General features: G+C 40.7%; 7 protein-coding genes across 7 annotated transcripts; 2 read left to right on the top strand and 5 right to left on the bottom strand.

Annotated features, from left to right (window-relative positions):
• F5Y00DRAFT_28243 (uncharacterized protein) lies at positions 1-1,625 on the top strand. The gene has a single exon (XM_048013429.1). It carries the CDS (start codon positions 307-309, stop codon positions 1,471-1,473), a length of 1,167 nt encoding a protein of 388 aa, XP_047866671.1. The 5' UTR covers positions 1-306; the 3' UTR covers positions 1,474-1,625.
• A 2,357-nt stretch (positions 1,626-3,982) lies between these two features.
• F5Y00DRAFT_28269 (uncharacterized protein) lies at positions 3,983-7,139 on the bottom strand. The gene is made up of 2 exons (XM_048013430.1): positions 6,921-7,139; positions 3,983-6,841 (listed from the first exon to the last, which is right to left on the bottom strand). The coding sequence occupies exons 1-2, from the start codon at positions 6,961-6,963 to the stop codon at positions 4,119-4,121; spliced, it is 2,766 nt and encodes a 921-aa protein (XP_047866672.1). The 5' UTR covers positions 6,964-7,139; the 3' UTR covers positions 3,983-4,118.
• Positions 7,140-8,897: 1,758 nt separating this feature from the next.
• F5Y00DRAFT_252074 (uncharacterized protein) lies at positions 8,898-10,805 on the top strand (the record flags this gene model as incomplete). The annotated part of the gene is made up of 1 exon (XM_048009893.1): positions 8,898-10,805. One exon carries the CDS (start codon positions 8,898-8,900, stop codon positions 10,803-10,805), a length of 1,908 nt encoding a protein of 635 aa, XP_047866673.1.
• Positions 10,806-11,090: 285 nt separating this feature from the next.
• On the bottom strand, positions 11,091-12,591 carry F5Y00DRAFT_231964 (SAICAR synthetase). The gene has a single exon (XM_048007095.1). It carries the CDS (start codon positions 12,225-12,227, stop codon positions 11,301-11,303), a length of 927 nt encoding a protein of 308 aa, XP_047866674.1. The 5' UTR covers positions 12,228-12,591; the 3' UTR covers positions 11,091-11,300.
• Positions 12,592-12,901: 310 nt separating this feature from the next.
• On the bottom strand, positions 12,902-15,954 carry F5Y00DRAFT_231966 (HET-domain-containing protein). Its single transcript, XM_048007096.1, has one exon. The coding sequence runs from the start codon at positions 15,602-15,604 to the stop codon at positions 13,193-13,195; it is 2,412 nt and encodes an 803-aa protein (XP_047866675.1). The 5' UTR covers positions 15,605-15,954; the 3' UTR covers positions 12,902-13,192.
• Positions 15,955-21,774: 5,820 nt separating this feature from the next.
• F5Y00DRAFT_231967 (uncharacterized protein) lies at positions 21,775-23,215 on the bottom strand. The gene is made up of 2 exons (XM_048007097.1): positions 22,102-23,215; positions 21,775-22,042 (listed from the first exon to the last, which is right to left on the bottom strand). Exon 1 carries the CDS (start codon positions 22,584-22,586, stop codon positions 22,266-22,268), a length of 321 nt encoding a protein of 106 aa, XP_047866676.1. The 5' UTR covers positions 22,587-23,215; the 3' UTR covers positions 21,775-22,042; positions 22,102-22,265.
• F5Y00DRAFT_28306 (uncharacterized protein) lies at positions 22,793-26,176 on the bottom strand. Its single transcript, XM_048013431.1, has 2 exons — positions 25,490-26,176; positions 22,793-25,338 (listed from the first exon to the last, which is right to left on the bottom strand). Exons 1-2 carry the CDS (start codon positions 26,163-26,165, stop codon positions 23,000-23,002), a joined length of 3,015 nt encoding a protein of 1,004 aa, XP_047866677.1. The 5' UTR covers positions 26,166-26,176; the 3' UTR covers positions 22,793-22,999.
• Between the last annotated feature and the right edge of the window lie 947 nt (positions 26,177-27,123).

Below are 27,123 nucleotides of genomic sequence, written 5' to 3' on the forward strand. Positions count from 1 at the left end.
GGTGTTTTCAGGCTTAGACGCGAGTCAAGGAGTTGTGCTAATCCTTGATAAATACGGCATCCCTATGGGCTGGATGATTGACTTACATTCTAACCCTCGGCCTATCTTTTTTCTTCGTTGTATTATTTACTAATCCTGCCCTCGACTGCCAGGATCTGCAGACCAGTGTTCTGCTCTTTCGACGTATGCTTTGTCTTGGTAGCACACCAACTTCCTCTCGACATTACTCTATAAACTGTGAATATCCGTCATAGGGACTCAGAGTTGTATTCCGATCGAGATCGATCTTTCAGAGCAGTTGAGATCATGGAGCTCGCCAACCACCCATATCAAGAAGGAATTGTTGTTGACGGAGGGGATCACTCGCCAGACGTCATAATACCAAGGCTACCAAGGAAGTTGAGCCTTACGAGCAACTCCTCATATCCTAAACTGTATGAGAATGAGCACCTACGTCGCCATGAGTCAGAAAATAGACGATCATCACTGGCGTCGAATGGCTCTATGCCGGGGATGACAGACTCATCCGACTCGGAGACTTCATCCGACGAGGATTATAATACATCAGCTAGTGAGCTCTGGGATAGCTTTTGGCCCGACAGTGCAGCTGGTCCTGGAGAACAATATCCCGTGCTTCTACGAGCGTCACAGACACCGCATTGTCTACCTAAAGGTTTTTCGAAACGCGAATCTGACGAGACGAATGATACAATTACGATATCAAAGCCAGAGACATCCTCCCAGAAGGCTACAGGTTCACGTAAGACTTCTGCCACTCAGGTATCGCCTCCACGTCCGGTGACGAGAAATGGCTCGCCCACGTATTCCATCTATCCTAAGCAAGAGCCGCATAATATGTTGCGACATCCACTCCCTCCACGGACTTCATCACTAGTTGCAGCTCCTCTTTCACCTCCTCGGCGGCATTTTCTAAAACCAGCCAAGTCGATTGTAAACCTCAAGTCCAGCAAATCGCATCACAACCTTCCACATATTCACAGCATCCCTCCTATATCTAGGATGCCGATGGCACCAGTGTCTGCAAATTCTGTTCCTGTATCACCAGCTTACCCCCCACCTCCGCCTCCAAAGGCTCTGCGCCCGACGTCTTCAGCTTTCAACCTCCGCGATAAAAGCAGCTCGTTCAACCGCACGCAGCACAATGCTACAATCCCCTTATCGCCTCTCAGCTCACCGGCAATGACGCCAACGCCGGAATTTCAACCCGCTTCGCGCCGGCCAGAAGTTGAACCTTACATTTCGGTGTTTGAGTTTGATTCAGATCACGAGTCGTACATGGAGAGCAACAGTTTTACCAAGCGCATTGCCCGCGGGTTCCACAAGAAGAGTGCGAGCGAGAAGCGTAGCAGTGGACGACGCGGGAGCGAAGACTCGGAAGCCCACGCCTCGGACAAGGAGAAGCGCAAACGAGGAGGTAGCCTGGGTCGCATTTTAGGACTAAAGGGTCGCTGAGCATTTTTCATACACATCGAAAAAAGAAAAAAAAAATAAGGCCAATATCACTGTATCATCTACCTACGTTTTTTTTCTTCCTTTTTTTCAAAGGCTGTTTTTCCGCATTCATTTAGGGATTATCCGGGAGCAGTCCGCCAGCTTTTTCAATGCTCTACGTGGGCTTTTTGAACGTCATTTCCTTTGTCATAATCGCATTTCCTAGCTCCTACGAACTCGTACGAGGATGTTCACGAAGCACACACAACGGCCGACGAGATGAAAGGCGCATACGAGCAACACACAAAAAGGGGTACGAGGGTGTATGAGAGGTACGATACTGGAGACTACGAATCTTGTCACGTTACATATGTTGATTAGAGCATACAACTCGCTCGGGCGAGGGGGCGCAAAAAAAGGGGGGCTAAAAGGAAAACTGCACACGGGGGGGTTTGTACGATCCCTCACTTCCCGGTATCGCTACGATAATGACTACGATGGCGACGGCGATGAAAAAAGAGGATACGACGGTGGTCACGAGGGCGTTTCTACATTTAACAACAACATCAACAACATCATCATCATTAAAAACTCAAGTCCAGTCATTCCATTTCATTTTTATCTAGGTAATCTACACGATCAACGAAGCTTGAGCTCTCTCTCTCTCTCCTTGTTTATTTACATTCGATTATTATTACTCTATGTACAATACTACTACCACTTTTTATTCTTAAACCACGGGGAATGTCTGAGACATCAAATTTACCTTACATTACCTACCTAACCTACCTACGTAGCTAGTTTACATATAAACAAGCATCGCTTACATGCCATGCTCATTTACCGGCGCTTTGTCTGATTACCAAATTGCCCGAGGTGATAATAATAATTTAGGTTAGGTAGTTTGGGAATATTGCAGTTAATTAGTTCCGTCCCGTTGGATAGACGGACCTGCGAGACAAGACATACATATGTCGGTAGCCAATGGTCTCTGCATTGCCGGTTTCCCCGGATAGACGGCTTGCTGCTTGCTTTACTGTCTGTCTAAGAGGTTGTTTAGGAAGTAAATCGGTATTCTAGAATAGGTATCGATAACTCGTAAATGGTGCATAGCTAGGTACCTAAGGTAGGTAGCTACCTAGCTAGTTCGCAGGGTATTATTGTCTGTCCCGTTGCTAAAGTAAATATTTACTTGCCCAACCTACCTACCTACCTTACCTATCTTCATCGTTTCTTCACGCAAGGCACTTAGAACATAAACATAAACATACATACATACCCTACCTTAGGCACATACATATCTATTAAAACACCGTTTCACAATCATTAACCGCACAATACCAAGACCATACTTGACCGATACCGACGTAGTGGTAAGTAAACAACGACCCGAAATTGGAAATTTGCATATGCATAACTCCCCCATAGGTAATCGATTGATCAATAATACCTAGGTCACTGATAGATACCTCTACCTACCTAGATGGAGCGGACGAACCGCCCCGTTGGAATTCGCTAGCTCAGGACCGGCCTAATCTATATTTTCTCTCTCTCTCTTTTTCGCTTTCTCTTTCGCTCTCTCCCTTGTTTGAACCTCCCTAGGTAGGTACTTAAGGTATTGCCGGGGTAACTAGACGGGCCTGTCAATTTGTCCGCGTTAATAATCGTATCAACGGATATGATGTTATTTACCAACTAGGTGCCTGGTAAATTATTGACTTATACTATACCATGGCTGTATGTATATCTACTAGGTATGAATTACCTGGCTACATACCTAAACCTACCTAGTATGTCTAATCCACTTACTACCTAGGTGCTACTTGCGTGACCGCATGGAGAGGCGCATATTTGCTAGGTTAGATTAGTTACCTACCTAGGTATTTATAGATGGTGCTTAGACCGAGATCATATATAATAAATCTAGATCTTGCCGATATATTTTAGATTCGCATCTAAACTCTCACCATTCTATATTTTAGTACTATTGAGCTATCGTCGTGAACAAAGGCGCTATAGCCGCTAGCTAGTTGGTGTACCGCGATGACTATTTAATTGCTATTAAATAGTATATGTCTACCGAGATTAAATATAACTAAATATTCTGGAGACGACGACTTCTACATACGTAATCCTCTCTATTAGAGCAATAACATCGTGTAGTCACTTAAAGGTACCCCTCGCGGATCAGAAGCGAATATTCATAAATTGAATCAACACAACTCAAACAAAGTAGCTTCTCAGCTCCAGAACTCCCGACTTCATTTCTTTCTGGTAGTCGCCTATGCAATCTAAAAAGGTATCTCTCAATATGTAACAAGGTTTATCAATCTTGTTTTCGCTCTCGTGGAATCGTAACATGGCCCCTTTCATTACTTCCACGCGCCTCATCATTCACCATTCACCATTCACCTTGCGGCCAACCGTGCCGCTATCCATAATTTCTTTTAAAAAATCGTAACCATAATCCGTGATCCGTAAACCATAAGTCCATTAGCCGTAAACACCATGACATCCCTGATCCCATTACTCCATGCTCTACATACAGCGTATCAATCTGTCGTCGTTAAATCCGTTGGTAAAATGGGTTGGTAGTTGAATAAAAATAAGAAATATGTACAAGCTAAATAGCAAAATAATATGTAATATGCAAAAGCCGCCACAATCTAGCGCTTGAACAGTGAACTGCTGTCATGAGGCAGAGGCGCCGAGATAAGCTGGCCTCTAGCTCTCTTGTCGTAAGCTCGTAGCTTCTTCGGGTTGACGGTGTACTTGCTGTAGCGCTTGACGCCGAGTCGTTCGTCGTTATTTCGGCCGGCGCTGAAAGTCCATCGGCCCTGCCTGTGCCAGTCCTTGCCGATATCAAGGTTCCCGGCAAGGTCATGGGACTCCAAGACCATGTGCAAGTCGAATGCCTCGTCCGTACGCAGCTGTTCGTCGCAGCAAAAGCTAATGATCTCGGCTAGGCAGGTGACGGCATGGGGGAGGCAGAACTGTTGCCTCTTGGGCACCAAGCAGATGAGCCCGCCTACGTATAGGAATAGGAGGGCGAGAATAATGGCGAAAGCAGGTACATTGGGATACATGCGTACTTCTCCAGAAGGAGGAGTTAGGGCCATGAACAGTCCACCAGCCAAAACTGGTAGAAGGGCAAAAAATACGGATAGAAAAGACACAACAGCTACCCGCCAATGCTTGTTCTTCAAAGCCTTATAAGTCGACTCAAAGGGGAGGCAGGTGGAATAGTCCAAGAGAAGCGAGGTTTCTGCTCGTGAACCTTCCGGACGTGCAAGTTCACCCCACGGGGTTAAGATCCGCAATGTTAGGTCTAGGGACTGAAACATGAGAAATAGCATGAGTCCGAGAAGCGAAGGAACAAAAGAATAGACGAAGTTAGCTGCCGAAAATGCACCGGTGACAGGAGCAGGGCTTATTTGAGGGAGGAAACCGTTGCGTATATCCGTGGCGGGAAGAAATGATACGATGATTAAAGCGAGCAGGAGAATCGAAGATGCAACGGCGAAGAAAATGATCTGACCATCTCGAAAGCACCACGGAAGGTAGCGGTAACGGATGCTAGGGCTCAGGGGCTGCTCGCCAGCCTCTAAGGGGGCTTCTTGTTGGCTGGTCCATCCTGGATTATCCATCTTCTCGGTTATGATATCTTCAGCGCCGGTCGATACTCCGATGCCGTACCATGTTCCGACTTTTGGTGCTTCAGGGCAGAACCAAAATCCAAGCCTTTCAGCAGTCCCGCCCAGTTTTTGCCACATGCTTTCTCGCGTTGTTGCCGTCTCGAGCCCGCGGTATCGATGCAACGAATTACTTTGGGATATCAGGAAGATGATATCTGCTAAAGTCCGAAGACTCCAGGGTCGCATCATCCCGGTTGTTCGCCGATGCCAAAACACTATCATTACGACCAGTGCCAGTAGAAAAGACACATATAGAGCCACCAACGTCCACGCTACACCCTGTACTGTTGCCCAGGTCCAAGTCCCGTCCACGAAAATGACGGTGAAGAGACTGCTTTGCAGAGGGATTGTGAAGTTCAAAAGCCAAACATTAAATATGGGTATCCAAATACTCCAGTTCCCTACGAGTTGGGGCCAGAGGAACGACTTGGGGAATAAAGACAAAAAGACGGCATCTCGTCGTTCATTACGATTATCTGAGGCCATATTAGAAAATGGCAAGACCCAGAACGCAGCAGTAATAACACATTGGGCGTAAATCAGGATAATTATCGCCAATAGCTGGGGCAGCATTCGGAAAAGGAAATATTGGCCGCCGTAGATTGTACCGGCGTATGGTGTTAAACCGTTGCGGCCCATGGAGTAGACAGCGCAGAACACGAGGGCCGCAACCATCAATAAGCACAGTGTTCCCAAAATAAACAGCGATTGCGACCGTAGGACCCAGGGCTTCAGCGTCAGGGGCGCTTGATACTGCAAGGCTTTTCCACAATGGTGCAATCCCGTCTCGGAATCGATTAGTAGATCTGACCGGGGCTGCCAGTGATCTAGATTTCGCGGTAGGGGCAGTTTTGAGTCCGGCGGTCTATTTTCCAGTTTGAGGCGCTCGTCGTGTGTCTGAGGAATGGGCCGGATGCGAGCTTTAAAGGCTTCGTTTTCGTCGGTAGTATCCGGAATTACATCCCAAAGAGGTTGACTCGCTAGTTCTGCTCGACGTAACCGCTCCGGCCATCCCTGACGTAAATCCTCTGCAGTGGTGTTCGGGGGCAGAGCAATAACGCGAGGGCCTGGAACTAAGGGCCATTGCTGAGGATCATTGTTGCCTCTAGTTGCTTGCGGAGGTAATTGCACTGAGGGCGGTCTGAAGGGAGCTGGAACTGCGGTTGGTGTAAAGTGATACGGTGGTCGAGCTGATTCATCGCTGCTAGAAGAAGGGTATCCCGATGATTCTCGATCACGAGTGAGGGCGTCTAGAGCATATTGAATGTAAGGACCATCATCAACTCCAGGGGTAACAACGCCGGCGGCTCTTGTGAGATCATCTTTAAAATCATCCGCGGAAGCGGTATCTCGAAACATAGCCATAGCCGGGTATTGTGGTTGGTCGAAGCGGGCACCCGGGCTTGATATCAGCGAGCGATCGGCATTCTCTGGTGCCACTGGTGGGGGCCCGAAAAGTCGGTCCGGGCCGTAGATCTCTGATTCGGAGGATACTGAAGGAGCGGAAGGGGCCGATGGAGGAGTGGGCGCATAGGGTACAACGGTCTGCTGTGAAGATGGAGGTGAGGGCTCTTGGGTAGATGTGTCGGGCCTAGGCCGCGAGTTAAGATGATGAACGACAGTGACTTGTGACGTTGTTGTTGGGGGAGAGACGTCAGAATTGGGTATGTTGGTTCTATAAGAAGGGTTCGGTCCTAAGAAAACAAGAGTAAGCTAAAGAGAACTAAAGAGAAAATGATGTAAGAATAAGAATTAGAATATAAGCTGGCATACGATTTAGTTCGACGTTATCAGGGCCGTAGTTGTGGGAACTCATGCTTCGTCCTGTCGGTTTGTCGTGCTAAAGGCGACAGCGACAATTCGGCTTGGACAAGTTGACCAATTGTTTGTTTAGTAGTACGAGTAGCACGAGTTGGTGTTTCTTAGGTAGAGATAGACGGAAGAGTACATGAGAAGAGATAGATAGTCTGAAATATGGTTGGAGGTTGGGCCATCTCATCCTGCATATCGAGAGGCTGGTTTGCAGCAGTGAGGTTGGGCAGCCCCCAGCCACCGCCGGATGAAGTCCATAACGGGTATTGTACCTAGATGAAACCGTAGATTATACCTATATTTATATAAAAAGACCGACGAATGTAAAGTCTAGTTATTATTATACTAGATGCGTCTTATATCATTTTTCCTGTAATAAAATAGAATATCTGGTGAACTATAACCCGTAAATGAGACTTGTAATAGTGGTTGTAGGTGTTAGAGGTAGGTAGATAATTCGATACCGATAGTGAGGGGCAGTGGAACAAGGGGGGTATAAAGAGTGGGAACTGCCAGCAAAGCTTGGCCCCGTTTACAGAAGCTTGTGTGGGGCAACTTGGCTTGGCAGCTACCTCTTAGCAGGTACGTAGCACTTGACAGCTCACATAATTCTTACTCTTCACGCTCATTGGTCCATACTTCAATTCTCTTATTTACACTAACTTAATCCTCCTTCCTCCTGCTGGCAACTCCTATGTATAAACGATCCCTTCTTCCCGCGCTGTTATACTCTTATAAACCGGGAACAGCCTAGGAAATTCCAGGTCTCGTAGGAAATATTAACGACGATCAAGGATCAATATACACGATAAAGAACCAGATCATAACAGCTTGATCTACAATTAATCATGCATGTTCGATAGGGCTGTATAAATCCTGCAAGCCACTCGCGCCACCCGCGACGCCGACATAATGAGTTGGATGAATCCTAGCTTCAAATCTAATATATAACATATACGACTGAAACTCACAGGTAACCGGTTCTACAGTCATAATTTTGACTATATGAGTCTTTGACTAAGTGTCAGCAACGTATCTGATGGCTCTCAATTTCCTCCCTTGACATGAGCTTATGTGTCGAGGGAGTTCTTACCTTAATTCACGAGTAAGCTTAGGGAGCTTTCAACCGAGGAATATAGAGAAGCCATACTAGGAGGTTATGAACCCTTGGGACTTGACGATGGGCACTCACTTGCTGTTTGGGGGTATTAGGGGCTAAGAATTCGTTCTTTTCCTTCCCGGCCTTATCTGTCTCGTCCAGGGCTTGAAGCAATCTCTCATCGCAATGAGACTCAAAAGATTTGATCTCAATACCGTTAAGAGGAATTCTTTGTCAGGCGTGCGGCAGGGCTTTCATATAATAGTACGTTCCGAGGGACTGCTAATATTCCTCGCGAAATCTCGATCTCTCCTCAGATGGAATGGATGTGCGTAGGAACCCGTGTTTTTGGAGATGGACCTCCCTCTCTGGCTGTATTATAGCTGGACTCCCTGAGACAGGACGATTCCAACAGGGATATTTCAGCACTGATAACATTACCTGTCTCAAAAAGATGTCTCCTTCACATCGCCAGACCACCGCGATATGCTATTTTCCTTATACCATGGGTTGATTAGATCGACACTACAGGGGCGCCATGTCCTGGGAGAGACTGGAGCATGTCTGATCTCCCCTTAAAATTTGGTGTACTAACATAACATAACAGATACGTATATAACAAGGAGTCGATCCCGTAATGTCGTGGTTATAATATCTTCACTAAGGCAATTGGAAAGGAGCTGAACTATAGAGCAATAGAGAAGGAAGCTCTTTTAGTACTGATACAGCAGCTTGAAGATAAGTTGATCAGCTACTCTACCGCCAAAATGTGGAACCAAGTCGTTCTTGCGGCTCTCATCCCGGCCATGATGGCCAAGCCCATCGCGTAAGTCGCCTTCATGCTCCTTTCTCTCTCTTCTTGCGATTCGCTGTCTAACGAAACTAGGCCACGAAATGAAATGACAGGCGTGCAAAAATCTCATGATTCCCCAGCCGTTGATTCTGCCACACTTCGCGATAACACATTGATGGCCATCGCCGAGGCTATGGAACTCGAGAACTCTGATGTGGCAGGGGAGACATCACAGGACGACCAAATGGGCCAAGCCGAGCGTCGACAGATTAGCCCCAGCCAGATCTCTGACCTTTCGAGACATGCCGCCTCTACCATTTTCAATGGGGCTTCTGCAGGCGTCATGTCGTGGGCGACTAGCGTTGGTAATGCTATGTCCACCGGTCATCCCCTTGTGCCGCGCTCCGGGAGGGAGAGGAAAGCGAAAGCGACCGCAACCCCTACTCCTACTCCTTCAGCTTCTGGTACTGCTACCGCTTCGAATTCTGCCCAGGCTACTGCATCTCATAACTGTAACTGTATTAGTGCCTGTGCCAGCGAGGACGGAAAGGCTACTCAGATGGGGTGCATGAAGAAATGTTCAAGCGAGTGCGATGGTGACGACGACAAGGCAAAGAAGAACGATCTTCTCAAGTCTCTCTTAGGAGGTCTCGGTGGGAGGAGCATCCCGGTACCACCTCCCATGCCTCCCCATCGCAAGTTCACCCACCCACGTCCAGCCAAGACCGTACATGAAGCCGCCGGCGCAGGGTTCGAGGACTTCGAGGCTTGCATGAACAGCTGCAAGACTCGCAACTGTCAGCACTCTGAAGTCGGACTCGCTATCTCGCAGTGTGGCGACACCTCATGCGAAGACGCATGCGCCAAGTTCAAGTCGTCCAAGTCTAGATACAGCAAGAGCATTAGCAAGAGCATTGAGAAGAAGCATGTTCGCCCTGTCGCCGACCGTGTGAAGGCTGACGCGCCGCTCCCTAAGCCAAAGAAGCCTGTATTTGCTGCCCAACACAACGAAGATTTCGAGCACTGCATGAAGAAATGCCAAAGCCACAACTGCCAACATTCGGAGGTTGGACTCGATATCTCTCAGTGTGGTGATACCTCGTGTGAGGAGTCTTGCGCCAAGTACAAGGGAGGACAGGCTATGATCATCACTAGGCAGGCTAGGCGCCCTGGAAAGACTGGCGACGTACCTGACGTGCCTGACGTGCCCGATGTTCCCACCGTCCCTACCGTCCCTACTGTCCCTGAAGTACCTCCTACCCCCGAGGTCCCTGCCGTCCCTGCCGTCCCTGCTGTTCCCGCCATCCCCGAAGTTCCGGAAGTCAAAGGCGGGCCCATCAAGGCCGCTACCGCTGCCCCTGCTTCCGCCCCCGCTACTCACCGCGTACCTCAGCACCGCAGACCCTCCCACGGCCCCAAATCCGTCCCCATCAAAGGCGCTGCCCAAGAAGGTGACTACGAAGCCTGCATGAAGCAATGCAAAACGCACAACTGCCAAAAATCCGGCGTTGGCCTCGACATCGAGCAATGCGGCGAAACTTCCTGCGTCGACGCCTGCGCGTCGTTCAAAGAGTCCGCCCACGCCGGCGTCAGCGCGCATAAAGTCAAAGTCCCCTCTGCGCCCGGCCGTCTGGCAGACCATCCCGGCCCCGACCCCCCCGTTGTCAAGACGGTGCCTGAGGCCAGCATGCACGAGAGCAAGGAGTTCCAGGACTGCGTGAAGGAGTGCAAGACGCATAACTGCCAGAAGGCGGATATTGGACTGGAGGTCTCGCAGTGTGGTGATACGTCGTGTTCTGAGTCGTGTGCCTATCTTAAGGAAGGTAAGGCGGCGCATATTGCTGGTGCGCCGAGGGCTATGGATACTGCCGCTGCGGAGATGGGGATGGAGATGGAGATGACGACTGCGGCGGCGCCTGCGTTTACGCCCATGCCGATTTCGCCTTATGTTTAAGGGTAACTACTGATTGAGTTTTACTTCTGCTGTATTTGGTCTGTTATTTACCATTGACAATTTGCTTTTTTCTTGGGATAAGAACCTGAAATTTGACATGGAAAGGAGAATTGGTCGACCGAGGTGCTTTTAAAAGGGTAGGACATAATGGGGCTTAAATCTTCAGTATGTTTTCACGACTGGACGACTCCAGTGGTTTAGGTTACAAACCATTGCGAAATTTTCTATTCTATATCTCATAACATAAGCCTTTATTCAATCTACTTAAGACATCAAATAAGGGGGGTCAGATGGCGACATGGTGGGATTTTATTTTATATAACTTATCTGAGCTTAATCTCATTTTCTCTATGATTTCATCTTCTCGCATCTTAACACGAGTGAAGGCTAGTGATTACTCACTACCTAGACGCCCAGGGAACATCTACTCCTTTCTGCTGCGTATCTCGCGTCTTAGATTTTTAAAATCTCACATCCACACCTGCAATAATACCTTCATCCCCGCAAAGCCTCCTCAAGCGTCTTCCCCGTCAACCTCCTAAACACCTCGGCGTACCTCTCCCCAGTCGCCTGGAGCACGTCCTCCGGGACCTCGACGCCGTCCTTGCCCTTGAGCCCGTTCTCCGTAAGCCAGTTGCGCAGGAACTGCTTGTCGAAGCTCTCCTGGTCGCGGCCCGGCTCGTACCTGTCCTTGGGCCACATGCGCGACGAGTCCGACGTCAGCACCTCGTCCACGAGCACCACCTCGTCCGCGGCCTCGTCCAGCCCGAACTCGAACTTGGTGTCGGCGATGATGATGCCCCGCTCCGCCGCGTACTCCTGGCCCGCGCGGAAGATGCGCAACGCGAGGTCCTCGATGCGCGACGCGTACTTTTCGCCGACGATCGAAGCCGCCTGCGACCGCGAGATGTTCTCGTCGTGCTGGCCCAGCGGCGCCTTGGTGCTCGGCGTGTATATGGGCCCGCCGGGGATGGCGTCGCACTCGCGCAGGCCGGGGGGCAGCGGGGTGCCGTGGACGGTGCCGCGGGCCTTGTACTCCTTCCAGGCGCTGCCGGTGATGTAGCCGCGGACGATGGCCTCGATAGGGAAGACGGCGAGCTTGCGGACCTGCATGCTGCGGTTGCGGATGAGTTTAGCTTCGGCGGGGGCGACGGCGGGGGGCACGTCGGTGGTGAGGAAGTGCGTCTTTAGGCCGGGGACTTTCTCGGACAGGACGTTGAACCAGTGGACGGACTGGAGGGTCAGCAGGGCGCCTTTGTTGGGGACGCCGTTCTTCATGACGACGTCGTAGGCGGAGATGCGGTCCGTGGTTACGAATAGCAGGGTGTTGTCGTCGACGGTGTATAGGTCGCGGACCTTGCCCGTGGCGAGCTTGGGGAGTGACGTCAGAGTCACTTCTGTGAGGGCGTTGTTGGAAGCCATATTCGCTTCTTTTTTTTGTTTCTTTTGTTTCTTTCACCTTTTTGTTAGTTCCAATCCTTATATTCTCAGATCGGGTACCTTATAAGGAAGGTAGGGAGGTAGTTATATATGATATATCTCGTATGATGATGTGGTGGTTAACCAAATCTTGTAAGTCGATTAAATGAGCGAATTGATTGGTGCGCAATTTTCGTCGTTACCCCAGGCGAAAGCGTTTTTCTCGAAAAACGAAAACTTTTGCTGGAACTGGAACTACTGTAGATCGGAGCAAATCGGCGTTTTTTTGCAAAAAGTCAGTGTGACTACTACTATGGATATTGGATATTGGATATAAGATATGAAAATTTAAATTTTATTAAGCGGTTATATATGAATTTTTCTAATTGCATCTCGTCATATGATCTTATATTATCGAACATGTTGTTTGATGAAAAAGTCGAGGTTATTATCTCCCCACACAATCAATCGTGCAGCTTCATTGGCGTCGCAAACATCAATTGTCCAAGTATTCATGTACCCTTGATATACGTACAGTACGTCATCCCGCTGTTTGTTTCTATTTTATACTTTGCAGTGTTTCAAGTATCCGATTAACTTACATAGGTGCATGTATTTTAAGAGTTAAGAGTTAAAGCATGTCTTGTGGATAATGCCTCTTATATCAATCCCGTTACCCTCAACTACCTGATTAACTATCTTTATTCCTATCAATTTTATTACTTGACATGTTATTATATTCTATAAAATTAATATAGTTCTAGTGGCTATCTGGACGGAATAAATACTCCCAGGACTATGTGTAGGTACTATACACTTGACGCTTGGAATAGGGGCACTTACACAACAATTCCCAACCAAACACCATATATACTATTCCATGCTACTTGGTACAAATAATGGTATCTCTGCTATAAAACATAAAACAACATCAACAATAACAACAGCTGCCCTCCCCAAATCCCCGATCAACGAATGGATATATCTTCCACCTTACACGCCCCCCCTTCAATCCGCTCCTCTATCTCCCGCCCCGTAACCCAATGCACATACGCCTCGCCTATAACTTGGAACTTCCCCTTCCCACTATCAACCCCATTCCCTTTCTCCTCAACTCCATCATCACCCCCTACCCTTCTCAAAAGCAGCGGCGCATCACACCCGCCTACCATGGCCAAAACATCCCCCTCCCTAGCCGCAGCCGGCACCAATCCCAAGAGCCCCGTGCCAGTAACCACCAGTCTCCTCCACGCCAGCGCTCGCATGGCCTGCGTCAGCGCCTCCCGGTGCGCCGTCGTAACCCTCAATAACTTGGGCCGAGCCTGCGCCGACTCCTTTACCCTCCTCCCGATATCCGCGCTTCTGTCCAGATCGCGCACCAGGGAATCCAGCGTCCACTGGTCGAATAGCTGGAGCGTACGATTGCGCTGGTAGAAGTCTTTTAGGCCGAAGATATTGTTGTCGATACTGTTGATACCTATATCCCAGATCGAAGGGTGCATTATCGCGGTGGCTAGGGATGGGTTGTCAATATCGGGGTTATCGCTCTTGGAATCGAAATCCCCAGTTAATGTCCGGGCCAGCGCCTCCCGCGTCGCGGCACGATCACCGTACGCACTTTTTGAGGGCTCGGGCGCGCTGCGGGGGTATGACTTATCGGATTCGGTGGCGTGGCAGGCGCTGAGGGTGGTAATCGTGTCGAACACGACGCCCTTGACGATAAGCACATTGTCGTCCGTGATGTGCGGCGTTGCGGGTGTGAGCGCCGGAAGGGATAAGGGTCGAGTGCGGTCGAGGAACGGCTGCGCGGGGTTTCGCGGACACGACCAGCAGATGACCCACGACGGCAAGCCGTGCTCGCAGCCGCGGTGCACGATGCGGTGGCCGTGGATGAATTTCGGCGAACGCGGGCGGGAGAAGTGCGTGCTTTTGTAGTAGCGCGTTCCTATGGCCGGAATTGGGCTGTTCACCAGTCGGAGTCCGTTTACGTTGCCGCTTGCGAGGAGGCGTGCAGAGAAGAGGATGAAAGTCTCGGGTGCCGTGCGGTTGTAGTCCGGAACGAGCTGGATGGTGTTCGCGATCTGCGGTAGGCCGAGGATACCGTAGACCCGATCGCGTTCATCAGTAGCGTTAGCTTCGCGGCTGATGAGTAGACAGTCGTATACGCCGTTATGCAGTGCCGATAAGTCTACATCCAAGAACTTGAGCGCTGTTATCGCGATCGGCCGCTCCCACAACTTCTCTGAGATCCCATACGTATCTTCGGCTACGAAATTCCATCTCTCGCGGGTTCTGCTCGGCCCTTTCTCAGCGAAGATTACATACTGGCCCAGCGCGTCGCCGTCTGCCTTCATCACCTTCAAGGCACTAAAGATATCCTTCAGCAAGATAGAGCTATTACCACAAAGAACAGGTGAGTTTCTCGACCCTAGGACGACTTCCTGGATAATCCAAAGCCTACGCCAGTACGGTCTAGCAAGGAGGTGGTAGATGGCATTCAGCACGGCTTTCCGTATGCGCAAGCTCGTGTGCGAATGCTTCCATTGCATAAACGGCAGCCGGACGACATAAAACTCAACATGCGTATACAGTTTATCCAGGACATCTTCATCCTCCGAATGGAGACTCATGTACCGGAGCGCCAACGTCGCTAGATCGCTGCGATTCTCGTCAGGGCCGAGCCAAATGACGACGTGCCACGCGGCTTGGTATATATCCTTCATTTTGGCGACCTGGGCAGAGCGCTCGTCTAGATCTTCTTGGTTGATACATAGCGCATCGACCCAGACTAGAAAGCCTTGTTGTATGCGGCTATGGTGTCGCAGCTCTCGTAGGGCGCCCTCGAGACTGGCTGTTACGGAGACAGGTACGCCGTCGACGACTATTTCGCGCCTGATGGATTGGTCGCCCCAGACGTAAGACAAGGCGACGAAATCACCCCAGGTGTATCGCCAGGGTAGACCAGCTTCTTCATCCTGGCTTGGGTTCCACGCTGTTACCGTGCGATCTCCGATCTTTGGTGGGTTCTCTCTAAGACAATTGGGTCCTTCGAAGTAAGGTGTTATTGGTAAATTGGCCAGCGGAGTCATGCGTTCCACCAAGCTCTTTTCAAAGAGCGCGTTGAATCCCGTCTGCTGTGATGTCTTGGACTGGCTGTCAACAGCGGCGTCTACGCTCACCGGCCAAGCACCATTCGATCCCTTCGTCGCACTCCCAGCATTGGCAACGAGATCAGCCTCTCCGAGCGCAACATGAACAATTTCGCAGTGCACCGGCCCCGTAGCGTGAACAGGGTCATCCACCGGCGTTAGGAGTCGAATAACACGAATATCATGCTGGCCAGGCAACGGTCGATACCGTAGTTTCTGCTTCATTTCCATTCCTCCTCTCAAAGTCCGTTGTTAAACATCGAAGAAGAAAAAAAGAAAAATATTAGAGACCGATACATTTCCGCAGCGATTCATCGTTAGTTATATGATATGATGACTCGTCAGCTCTCGCATAACGCAGTCGCGTTTCGTAACGAGGTCAACATAATCAGCCCAGTATGTCTGTAGGTATGGGTTGAAATCCCACTCTAGGCCAAAACAAGTTGGTTTCCTTGCGCATCGGACCGGGGCCGCTTTCAGCTATTGCTATTAATATACCGAAGCCGTCTCCAAAGGTACGATGACTACCTAGCTAAGTAATCTGCTCCGACTCTGATTATCATTCTATGGAACTGTCAGACTATGCACATTTATCTCTTTGAGACCTAAACCAGGGTCTGTAAACTAGCGCTACACAGGCTATTATTAGTTTAATAATCCGGACGTATTAAAATTTAACGTTTAAACTATTTTTTATTAAATTAATATAAGGTTTAATTTAATTAAAATATTATTATATATTTTTATAATTAATTAAAAAAATTTATATAATATGTGTAAATTTAATTTTTAAAATTATTTTTATTATAAATTTAATTAAATTAAAATAAATATTAATGTTTTATTTTTATTAATTAATTTTTAAATTAAATATTTTATTTAATTATTTTTTATATATAAAATATTATTATATTTTTAATTTAAATTTATATTTATTTTATATTATAAATTTTAATAATTATTTATTTTATAAAATATTATATTATATTTTTAATAATAAAATTATAATTTTAATTATATATAATTTTTTTTTATTAATATTTTTATTATTTTTTTAAATTATTTTAAATAAATAATATATTTATAACAATTTTTTATTTTAATTATTATATAAAATTTTATTTTTTTATTTTATTAAAAATTATTTTTAAATATATATAATAATATATTATTTATTATTTAATATTAAATTAATAATAAAATATATTTTATAATAAAATTTTTATATAATTTTTTATAAAATATTTATTAATATTATTAAAAATTATAAATTATATTATTATAAATATTATATTTTTATATAAATTTATATTATAAAATAAAATTATTTAAAAAGTTAATATTTATTAAAATATTTATTAATATATATTAAAATAAATAAAAAATTAATTAATAAATTTAATAAAAAAGAGCAACACTAGTCGTGCAGTATGCCCATTGCTACCCGTGCAGTAAAACGGGGTACGTACTTTATTTTTCTCCCCCCCTTTTAACGTTTACCTTAATAACTTTACGAATACCTATCCGGATCTTATATAAATTATATCATAATTTAAATAAGAAAATAACGAAAATTACGGTCCAGGGTGCACGTGATTTGGCCCCGAATTGGCTGAGATATTGTAATAACAAGCATTTGTATATACAAAGTGACTTTTTTACTAGTATTTACTAGTTTATTTTAGCGTATTTTATAGATATAGCCGTATCTTTACGAAATAAATAGGTAAAAATCTGGGATTTGTTTCATAATTTTGGCTATTTAGTTATCTAAATATTAAGACTTTTTCGAAATTTATCCGGGTTATATTGGGAAAGTTATTAGGGTTGAAAGGTGTTGAGATTGCAGGGGATAAAAGCCACTAAAAAGAGCGTTGGAACAGCCACTATAGTTAAAATTCATACTTTCAGCCGCATCCGGGTCAATATTGGTCCGAATCACGTGCACCCTGGATTGTAATTTTCGTTATTTTCTTATTTAAATTATGGTATAAATTATATTCAAATCGGACCAGAATTCGTAAAGTTATTAAAGGTTGACTGCGAAAAGCGATTTTAAGCTACCCGGGACCATACCCCGCGTACTGCACGGGTAGCAATGGGCATACTGCACGACTAGTGTTGCTCATAAAAAATTATATATAAAAATTTATATATTATTTTATTTAAAACAGTTATAATTAATATTTATATTAATATAAAATTAATTTTTAATATTTATACTTTTTATATAATAATTATATTTATATATAATAATTAAAAAAAATAATATTTTTATAATTTTATTATTAAAAAACTTTTATATAATTATTATATTTATTAATATTTTTATTAATTATTTTTATTTATAATTAATTAAAAATTTATATTTTATAAACGTTATAAATAATAATAAATATATATTATTATTATAAAATATAAATTATATTATTTATTTATTTTTAATAAATTTAATATATACGTTATTTTATTAATAATAATATTTTTTAAATTTACTTTTTTTAAATTTATTAAATTTTTTAACAATATTATTATTAATTTTTATAATTTTTATAATAATTATTTTTTATATTTTAAAATATTTTAAAAAATAAATAATTATAAATAAATTATTTATATATACATAATAATATTAATTAAATTATAATAAAAATAATTATTTTAATAAAATTATTATAATAATTTAAATTAATATTAATTTTAATAATAATTTTAAAAATAATTTAATATTTTTAAATAATTTACTTTAATAATAAAAATATTAATATATAAAATAATTAAATTAAATTATTATTTATTTTTTATATTTTAATTTAATTAACTTATTTTTTATTTTAATAATTATTAAATAATAACTTTAAAAATTAATTATAACCTTGTTAATAAATATAATTAAATTAAAACATTTTTAAATTAAAAAATTAATTATTAAAAAAATTTAATATTATAAATTAACTTTATTAAATATAGTTAATTTTATAATATTAAAATTTTAAATAATAAAATTATAAAATAATAAAAAAAAACGTTATTAATTAAAATAATAACGTATAAAAAAATAATTAAATATTTATTTAATTTTTTATTAATAATTATATCGTTTTTTATTAAAATTTATTTTTATATAAATTAAATAAAAAAAAAATAAATATATCTTAATTAAATTAATTTTAAAATTTTATTAATTATTTAAATATAATTTTATTTTATTATTTATTTTTTTATAACATTTTTTAAATTAACAATTAATTTAAATAAACCATTATTTTATAAAATTAAAAAATAAAAAATTTAAAAAAATAATAAAAATATTATTTATAATATAATTAACCATTTTACATTAAAATTATTATTAAAATTATAAAAACGTAAATATTAAAAATTTATTAAAAAAAAACTTATAAAATATTAATTTATTTATATAATAATTATATAAATAAATTTTAAAAAATATCGTTATATTATTATTTTATATAAAAACTTTATTAATAAATATTTAATTTAATAATTTAAAATTAATATTTTTATTAATAATTTATTATATATTATTAAAATTAAAAATATTAAAATCGTTTTTATTATTAAAATTATCGTTATAATTATTATCGTTATTATTATTATTTTTATTAAAATTAAATTAATTTTAAATTATATTAAATTAATTTATAAATAAAATATTAATTATATAATTTATAAAATTAAATTTAACTTTTTTATTAATAAATTAAATATAATTAAACTTATTATCGTTTTATAATTTATATATTAATAATATTTTAATTAAAAATTTACGCATTTAATTATAATATTATTATTATATTAAATACCATTATAATAAATTAATATATTTATAAAAATCGAAAATTAAATATAAATACGTTAAAATACATAAAAAAACGCGTTAATTTTAAAAAAAGTATATATAAAAATACGATAATTTAATAATAAAATTACTTTTTATAAATCAATTTTAACATTAATTTATAAACTTTAATTTAAGTTTTAAAAAAATAATACGTTTATACGATATTAAATAAATATATCGTTTGTTTCGTATACGTAATAATAAACCGGTAAATTATAATAAACGGTTAAAACTTTATTATATAAATCCTACAATTAATAAATATATACATTTTACCCTTTAAAATAATGTTAATTTATACCTTTTTATTAATACTTAATAAAAATGTTTTAAAATTATATTTTAAAATTATTTTAAAACGTAATTAATTTAATAAAACCTTGGTTAATTAATTTAATTATAATAATTTTTATTAAATTTTTAATATATTAAAATTAATAAAATAATAAAAAATATATATATTTTAAAATTTTATATATTAATTTATTAATAATTAAATAAAAAGATTTTAATATATAAAAATAAATATAATTTAACGTTATTTATTTATATAATTAATATTTAATTATATTATTATTTTTTAATATAATAAATTTTAAACGTTAAAATATATTATTATAAAATTTTAATAAAAAATTAAATAAAAAAATTTTTTAAAACTTTTTAATAATTTCCGTTAATTTTAATTAAGTAAATTATTTATTATAACATTTAATTTAAATTTTTATTTATAATTATACATATTTAATAAAATTTAAATTAAAACTTTTAAAAAGAAAATTAATAAATTATTTAATTAATTTATAATTTTAAATTTATTTTTTAATATTTATTAAAATATATATTAAAACATTATTATATTATAAATATATATTAAAATATTTTATAATAAATATTTATATTAAAAATAATATATATTTTTAATATAAAGTTAATTTTATCGTTTTTTAACATTTATTTTATATTATATAAAACTTTTTTAATATATTTATAAATAAAATTTAAAATATTTAACCGTAACGTTAATATTTTAATTTAATAAATAAATTAACATTTTTATTAAATATTAAAATAATAAATTTTTTAATTATATTAATTTTATTAATTTATATTTTATTAAATTATAATTAATTATATTATTTTTTTAACATTAAATAATTTTATTTTAACGTAAATTTAAATTATAATTAACGTTATTTAATAATAAAAATTAATTTTAAAAATTATAATATTTTTAAAAAATTTATTTTTATTAAAATATTTATTATAACGCGTTTTTTATAAAAAATTAAATTAAATATATAATAATAAAATTAATTTTAAAATATATTATAATATAATAAAAAAATTTTAATATAATATTTAACAATAATATTATATATAATTTAATTAAAAATTATTAAACGTTTATAATTTAAAAAATATAATTTTAAATTAATTATAATTATATATTAAATTTAACGTTTAATAACATTAATAAAATTTATAATTTAATTGTAATTTATTTTAATATTATAATATAATATTTTAATTTAAAAATAATTTTTAAATATAATATTAATAATAATAATAATTTAAAAAAAATAATTATTATTATTATTATTTTAACCGTTATAAATTATTAAAAAAAAATTTATTTTAAAATATTATTTTTATAATTTAAATAATAAAAAAAAATTAATTAAAATTTTAAAAAATTAAAAATTATTAATAATAAAATTTATAATTTAAAATTTATTTAAATTAAAAATATAAGGTTTATTTTAAAAAAATATATTAATAATTATATTATATATTTTATTAATTTTTTAATTTTTTATAATTTTTAAAATAGTTATTAATATCGATTTTTTATTAATTATTTTAATATTAATAATTTTAAAAAAAAAAAAGTCGTATACGGGTACATTATTTAAAAGCTGTAACTTAATTTAATAATAACGTATAAAAAGATTATTAAAAAAGTTTTTAAATAAAATAATTTAATAATTAAAAACGTTAATGTTAAAATTATTAATTAAATGGTAACGTTATTTAATAAATAACGATACGAAAAAAAGGTTAATATTAATTATAATAACGAAAATTTTATTAAAAAAACGGCATAATTAAAAGGTAAATAAATTATAAAATATTATAAAATTTAAAAAAAAGGTTAATTAACGTTAAATTTATAATTTAATATAATATAATTTATTAAAAACGAAAAAAAGTATTTATAAAATTAAAGGTTTAAAAAAAAATTTTATTTATTATAATATTTAATTATAATTTAAATTAATTTAATGTTACATTTTTATTAAATTTTTTTAAATATTTATATAATAAAAAAAGGTTTATACGGTATTTTATAATATGTTTATAATATATTTTTTTAAACGTATAATAAATTACCTTTTATAACGTTTATATTATGTTAACATAATTTAAACGTTATATAACCTTATTTTTATATATGTATAAACTAGAAATTAATATTATTTTAAGGGGTGTAGTGTAAAACTCGAGCCAATAAACCACTTACTTCATTGTAACTTCAGCCATTTATTTAAAAAGGATCATCTTTAAGTGCCTTAACGTTACATCTTTCCATTTCAATTACACCTCTGTCCAATTCAACTTCTATTTGATTATAGAGAAGCGTAGGGAAGAACGGAGACGGAGGCGGGACTCGGACGAGGAGGAGGAAGCAGAGGATTAGCTATTGCTGCGAGAGTTTACTCCGCTCGTAGTAAATTAGCTACTGCGAAAGGGAATGCACAAGTAGATTGGTTCTTGTATATGTACAGAAAAGGCGCTCTCCGGTAAGCGACAGATACCCAGTAAGATAGACCGAATTAATAAACCAAATCATCTTATTTAGCTCAATCATATTTCTATTTCAAAATTCAAATGTCTATGCTCTCTATAGAAGAACGACCTGGCTACACTTACCTTCATGTCAACAATCCCAAAGGAGCAAGCCCTAAATTCTACGATGGCGCGAAGAATACGCTATCATATTGACAAGGGCATAAGGGTAGAACTTCAGAAGATAGCCACTAGACTACCTGAACTTTTACGACAGGACAAGAAACAGAAGAGTAGAGTAATGAAACAGGTGAATTCAAACGAGCGACCACCCAATAAGGCCGAGTCGATGCTCAAGGCAGAATTTGTAAAAATCCAAAAATCCAAACGCCAAAACAAAATCAAGAACAAAACCAAAAACCAAACCCAAAACTCCGCATGAAAACAGTTCAAGACGAAACAAAACAAAACAAAACAAAAAAAGACAAAACAAAATCCAAATCCAATGACCTTCTCCCAATACCCCTCCTCGCAACGCCGTAACGCCCGGACCCCCATACTCCCGCGGTTTTGCAGTTCCCAGAAACGAATGACCCATAGGTGAGTAGGATGAAAAGGAATGTGTGCCAAATGAATGAATAAAAAAAAGTGATGGATCTATAAGAAAGGGGGGAAGTAGGAAAAGGGATAGGAGGGGGGTAGAAAAGGGAAAGGAAAGCGAAGAGGGAGAAGAGAGAGGGGGGAACGAAAAGGGATGACGACTAAGGCAAGGGGGTAAGAGGGAATAGAGCGATGAAAGAGAGGATGCGAACGAGCGAAACAGTTTACAAGAAACATCCAGTTATCCGCGACAACTTATACAAGAAAAAGAAAGAAGGGATATCCAAAACACAACAAACACATGGGCACTGCAAAACCGCCTCACTATATACCACCGAACCGAAAACCGACCGACCGACCGAAAAGAAAGACTATGTCGCAAAAGAAAGCCAAGCATAAGCCAGGCCCGCGCCGACGGCTGCAGCCGCGACACCAACACAGGCAAGAGACTTCCAGCCGAAGCCGGATTCCCTTGCCGGCACTTCCGCAGGCCTTGGTCGCTCCAGGGTGAAAGCCGAAGGGAGCTGGCGTTTGGCGAAGAAGTGCTGAGGAGGAGACGGAGCAGAAGTAGAAGCCGAATCCGAACCCGAGGTGTGAGAAGAAACTGAAGCAGGTGCAGGAGCAGGTGCGGCAGTGGATGATGCACGAAGGTCTTGCATGATCTGCTGGATAGAACGAGCGTATTGGTTCGCAACATCGGAGTTGTACGAGCCATAGGTATCTGAATGAGCGTCGGGACTCTCGAAAGAGTTGTCGTAAGCAGGGAGAGCAGAAGTAGTTTCAGGGGCAGCAACAGGAGCGGGAGCAGCAGCTGGTTCGTTAGCAGATGACGCGCGGAGATCTTGCATGATCTGCTGAATGTTACGAGCGTACTGGTTCGCCACATCGGAGTTGTAAGAACCATAAGAATTCGAATGAGTGTCTTGACTCTCAAAGGATTCGTCGTAAGTAGGCAGAGCAGAATTAGTTTCAGTAGCAGCAGCAGTAGCAGCGAGAGCGGGAGCAGATGACGCGTGAAGATCACGCATAATCTGCTGAATGTTACGAGCGTACTGGTTCGCCACATCGGTGTTGTAAGAACCATAGGAATTCGAATGAGCGTCCTGACTCTCGAAGGAGTCATCATGAGTGGGTTCAACAACAGGTTCAGCAACAGGTTCGGCGGCAGCAGCAGCGGGAGCGGGAGCAGACGACGCATGTAGATCGCGCATAATCTGTTGGATGTTACTGGCATACTTATTCGCAACCTCGGAGTTGTAAGAACCATAGGAGTTTGAATGAGCGTCCTGACTCTCGAAAGAGTCGTCATGAGTGGGTTCAGCAAGGGTTGGTTCAGCAACAGGTTCAGCAGCAGGTGGTCCGCGAAGATCCCGCAAAATCTGCTGGATAGAACCAGCGTACTGAAGAGCAACGTCCGTGTTGTAAGAGCCGTAAGAGTCCGAATGAGTGGTTGGGCTCTTAGGGGGGCTATCGTGAATAGGCGAGGCAGCAGCAGGAACTGGAGAAGGAGCTGGAACTGGGGCTGGGGCTGGGGCTGGGACCGGAGCCGGAGCCGGAGCAGCAGAAGATGACGCGTGAAGATCTTGCATGATCTGCTGAATGTTACGAGCGTACTGGTTGGCGACGTCTGAGTTGTAAGAGCCAAAAGAGCCTGAATTCGAATGAGTGGACGAGCCCTCGAAAGAGCTCTCGTGAGCATATGCCTCCTTCGCCTTTGCCACCATCTCCCTCAACTCCTTCTCTTCCTGTTCTTCCTTCTCCTTCTTCTCTTTCTCTGCTTGCCACCGTTGGCGATCACTGTCGCTTTCGACGTAAAGCTGAAGAAGAGAAGATAGTCCGGAAGACTGAGTAGGCTCTGGCGAGGGTTCGCGGAGAGGCTTTGGGGAATCCAAAGGAATGTAGACGTCCGAGATGATGGATTCAGCAAGAGGGGACATGGTCGGCTGGTTGCGTCTCCTTTCTGCCCATTCCTTGCGTTCCTCCTCGCCTTCGTTGAACATTTTAAGGACGTGTGGTGGCCAAGGACGGCTATTCACGTCTACCCAGGAAGAGAATTCCGAAGATGACGTCGAGTCTGAACGAGTGTGTGCTGAACGAGTGCCTGTTGAACGAGAGTGCTTTGAATGAGTGCGTTTCGAACGAGTGGACGCTTCCGAAGAAAATGACGATGCGATATCGACTTCCTCGTAGCGAACGGTGTCAGCTGTGACGCTGCTATCGGGCTGCTGTTCCAATAGCTGCTTTTCCATCCTCTTCATCTCCTCGAACTTCTTCCTGATGTGTGGTGGAAGACCAGCGAAAGGATCGTGGATGGGCCAATCGGTAGTCTGGTACGTGGCATCTTCGATTTCCCGGGATGGAGAGTCCCAATCAGACCAAGTCCAATTGTGACGGTCGATCTCGGGCTTGAACATGCGAGGTGACCAGTGTAGGGGTTTGTCGTTCAAGTCTGGGTTTTTGAAAGGAGTGTGAACCAGAGGCGAACTCTTGACCCTGGGTTCCGGCTTTGCCTCTACAATAACGCGTTTAGGCGTTACTGTTTTAGCAACAGGTAAACTAGCGATAGGAGCTTTTGCCTTCTTTTCGTGTGCCGATTTAGCAGCGGCTGCCTTTTCTTTTGCGATTCGTGCCTTTTTAGCTAAAGTAGCTTTGTCGTTTGGGAAGTTTTTCGGAAGTCGAACGACCCGCAGGCCGTTCTTCATTCGAGATGCTATCATAGGTTAGCATTAATAATGGGAAGAGGTAAAAGGGATATGCAATGAACTAGGAAAAGGAGCCATTAGGGAATAGGGAATAGAAAAATAGGGGAAGAAGTTCGACGGCAACTGAAAGAGACAAAGAACAAACAGCATAGTACTTACGAGTTACTTGATGGCCACACCACTTTGCCGGGAGCAACATCTTTACTCTGTCACATTCGGGGCATAGTGTTTTGGGCTTAGGTGGAAGGTGGGTACCGAGGCGGACTCCTCGTCTCTGATTACGGGCACGCATAGAAACTAGAAACTGAGAAAGAGGAGAGGGAGGTGCTTTCGGGTTAGCAGAGGAGAAAGGAGATACAATAGGGGAAGGAGGGGAGGGTGTAGCGGGAGAAGGACCAAGAGGAGAGAAAGGGGAACGGATAGGAGAGAAGATGGGGGTGCGGACGGGAGTTGGGTTATAGGGGATAGTAGGGGTAGGAGGAGTAGGAGGAGTAATAGGTGACCAAGAAAAGCGAGGAAGAGGAGAAGGTGTTGAGGAAAAGGGAGGGATGTTGGTGTGGGACCTAGTTAACCCACGACTGAGAACAGCCGATGCTTTGGTAGGAGTGACTGGGGGCATTGCAGATGAGAGATGTATTAGAGTTGTAGTGTTGTAGTGTTGTGGTGTTGCAGTATTGTGTGAAGAGCGAAGTGAAAAGTGAAGTGCGAAGTGAAGAGAGTTGTTGAAGGGAGGAGAGAGCGAGCTACAGTCTATACCGAGACGCGTTTTTATAGTAGCCCTACGTCTCGTATAGGTTAGGGGTATTCTAATAAGCGGTAATTCCTTACGTCTCATCTGATAGTAGCATTATCAGAAGTATAATATATGGCCTTAATACAACTCTGCTAGGGTCCTATACGGATATAAGAACAGCTATTTGTGCATATATACATATCTGTATAAGCGGGCTTGACGAGGAGAACGGCGTTGACCATCGACTGTAGAATGCGTCGAGGATATTAAAAGTTAAAAATGATACGAGGTTGTAGCGAGATGTTGGTTCTACTATATTGGAAAGTTATAGGAAGATTGTAGCCTTCGCTGTAGAGTGGTTGATGAAAAGGCCATCTGGGTGATGCTAAAGGGTCGCGAGGGACGTCTCTCAAAGTCTCTGGGTCGGTCGATCCGTGATAACTCAACAGCGCGCTTCTATAATGACACGAGACTTTGGAGAGTGACTCTTCGGAACATTTAGGACTAATTAAAGATGTAATATCTTTGTATGATGATGTGTTTGTGGCGCACCAGATAGGGGTTATTCAGGTAGAACTCGACGATTACGGGTGGCTTTCTCCAAGTGTCGAGGCGAAGAGGCGTGTTATAATATCACTAGGGCCCTTAGAATCACTTATGGTAACTTCTAAATGATAATTAGAGAAGCATGGTAACTGCGTCTTGATGATATCTGACTACCCTCTAGCCTACGGGTAACAGCTTCCCGAGCTTGACGAACTAATATCAACCCACATCGCCGAGAGCTCTTTCTACCTCATATATTAATACTAGAACGTGAGTATTACATGTTGTTCTTTGTGTGTACGAGGAAGGAATCTATTGAAGGTGAAGGATCAGATTCATTTCCCTGCCTATCAGCTACTCGACAAACCAACCACCGACATTCTCACGTAAACCAACCACGAGAACACCTATAAACCAATATGAGACCTTCATCGGATTAGAGGATCACCACTAGATACCTCGAAAGCCTACACGACGCGTCGATCAAGATCCGGCGCGCCCACAATATACTACG

The sequence above is a fragment of the Daldinia vernicosa genome, assembly GCF_022497035.1.
Source record: "Daldinia vernicosa strain CBS 139.73 unplaced genomic scaffold F5Y00scaffold_13, whole genome shotgun sequence".
Classification (NCBI taxonomy): Eukaryota; Fungi; Ascomycota; class Sordariomycetes; order Xylariales; family Hypoxylaceae; genus Daldinia; species Daldinia vernicosa.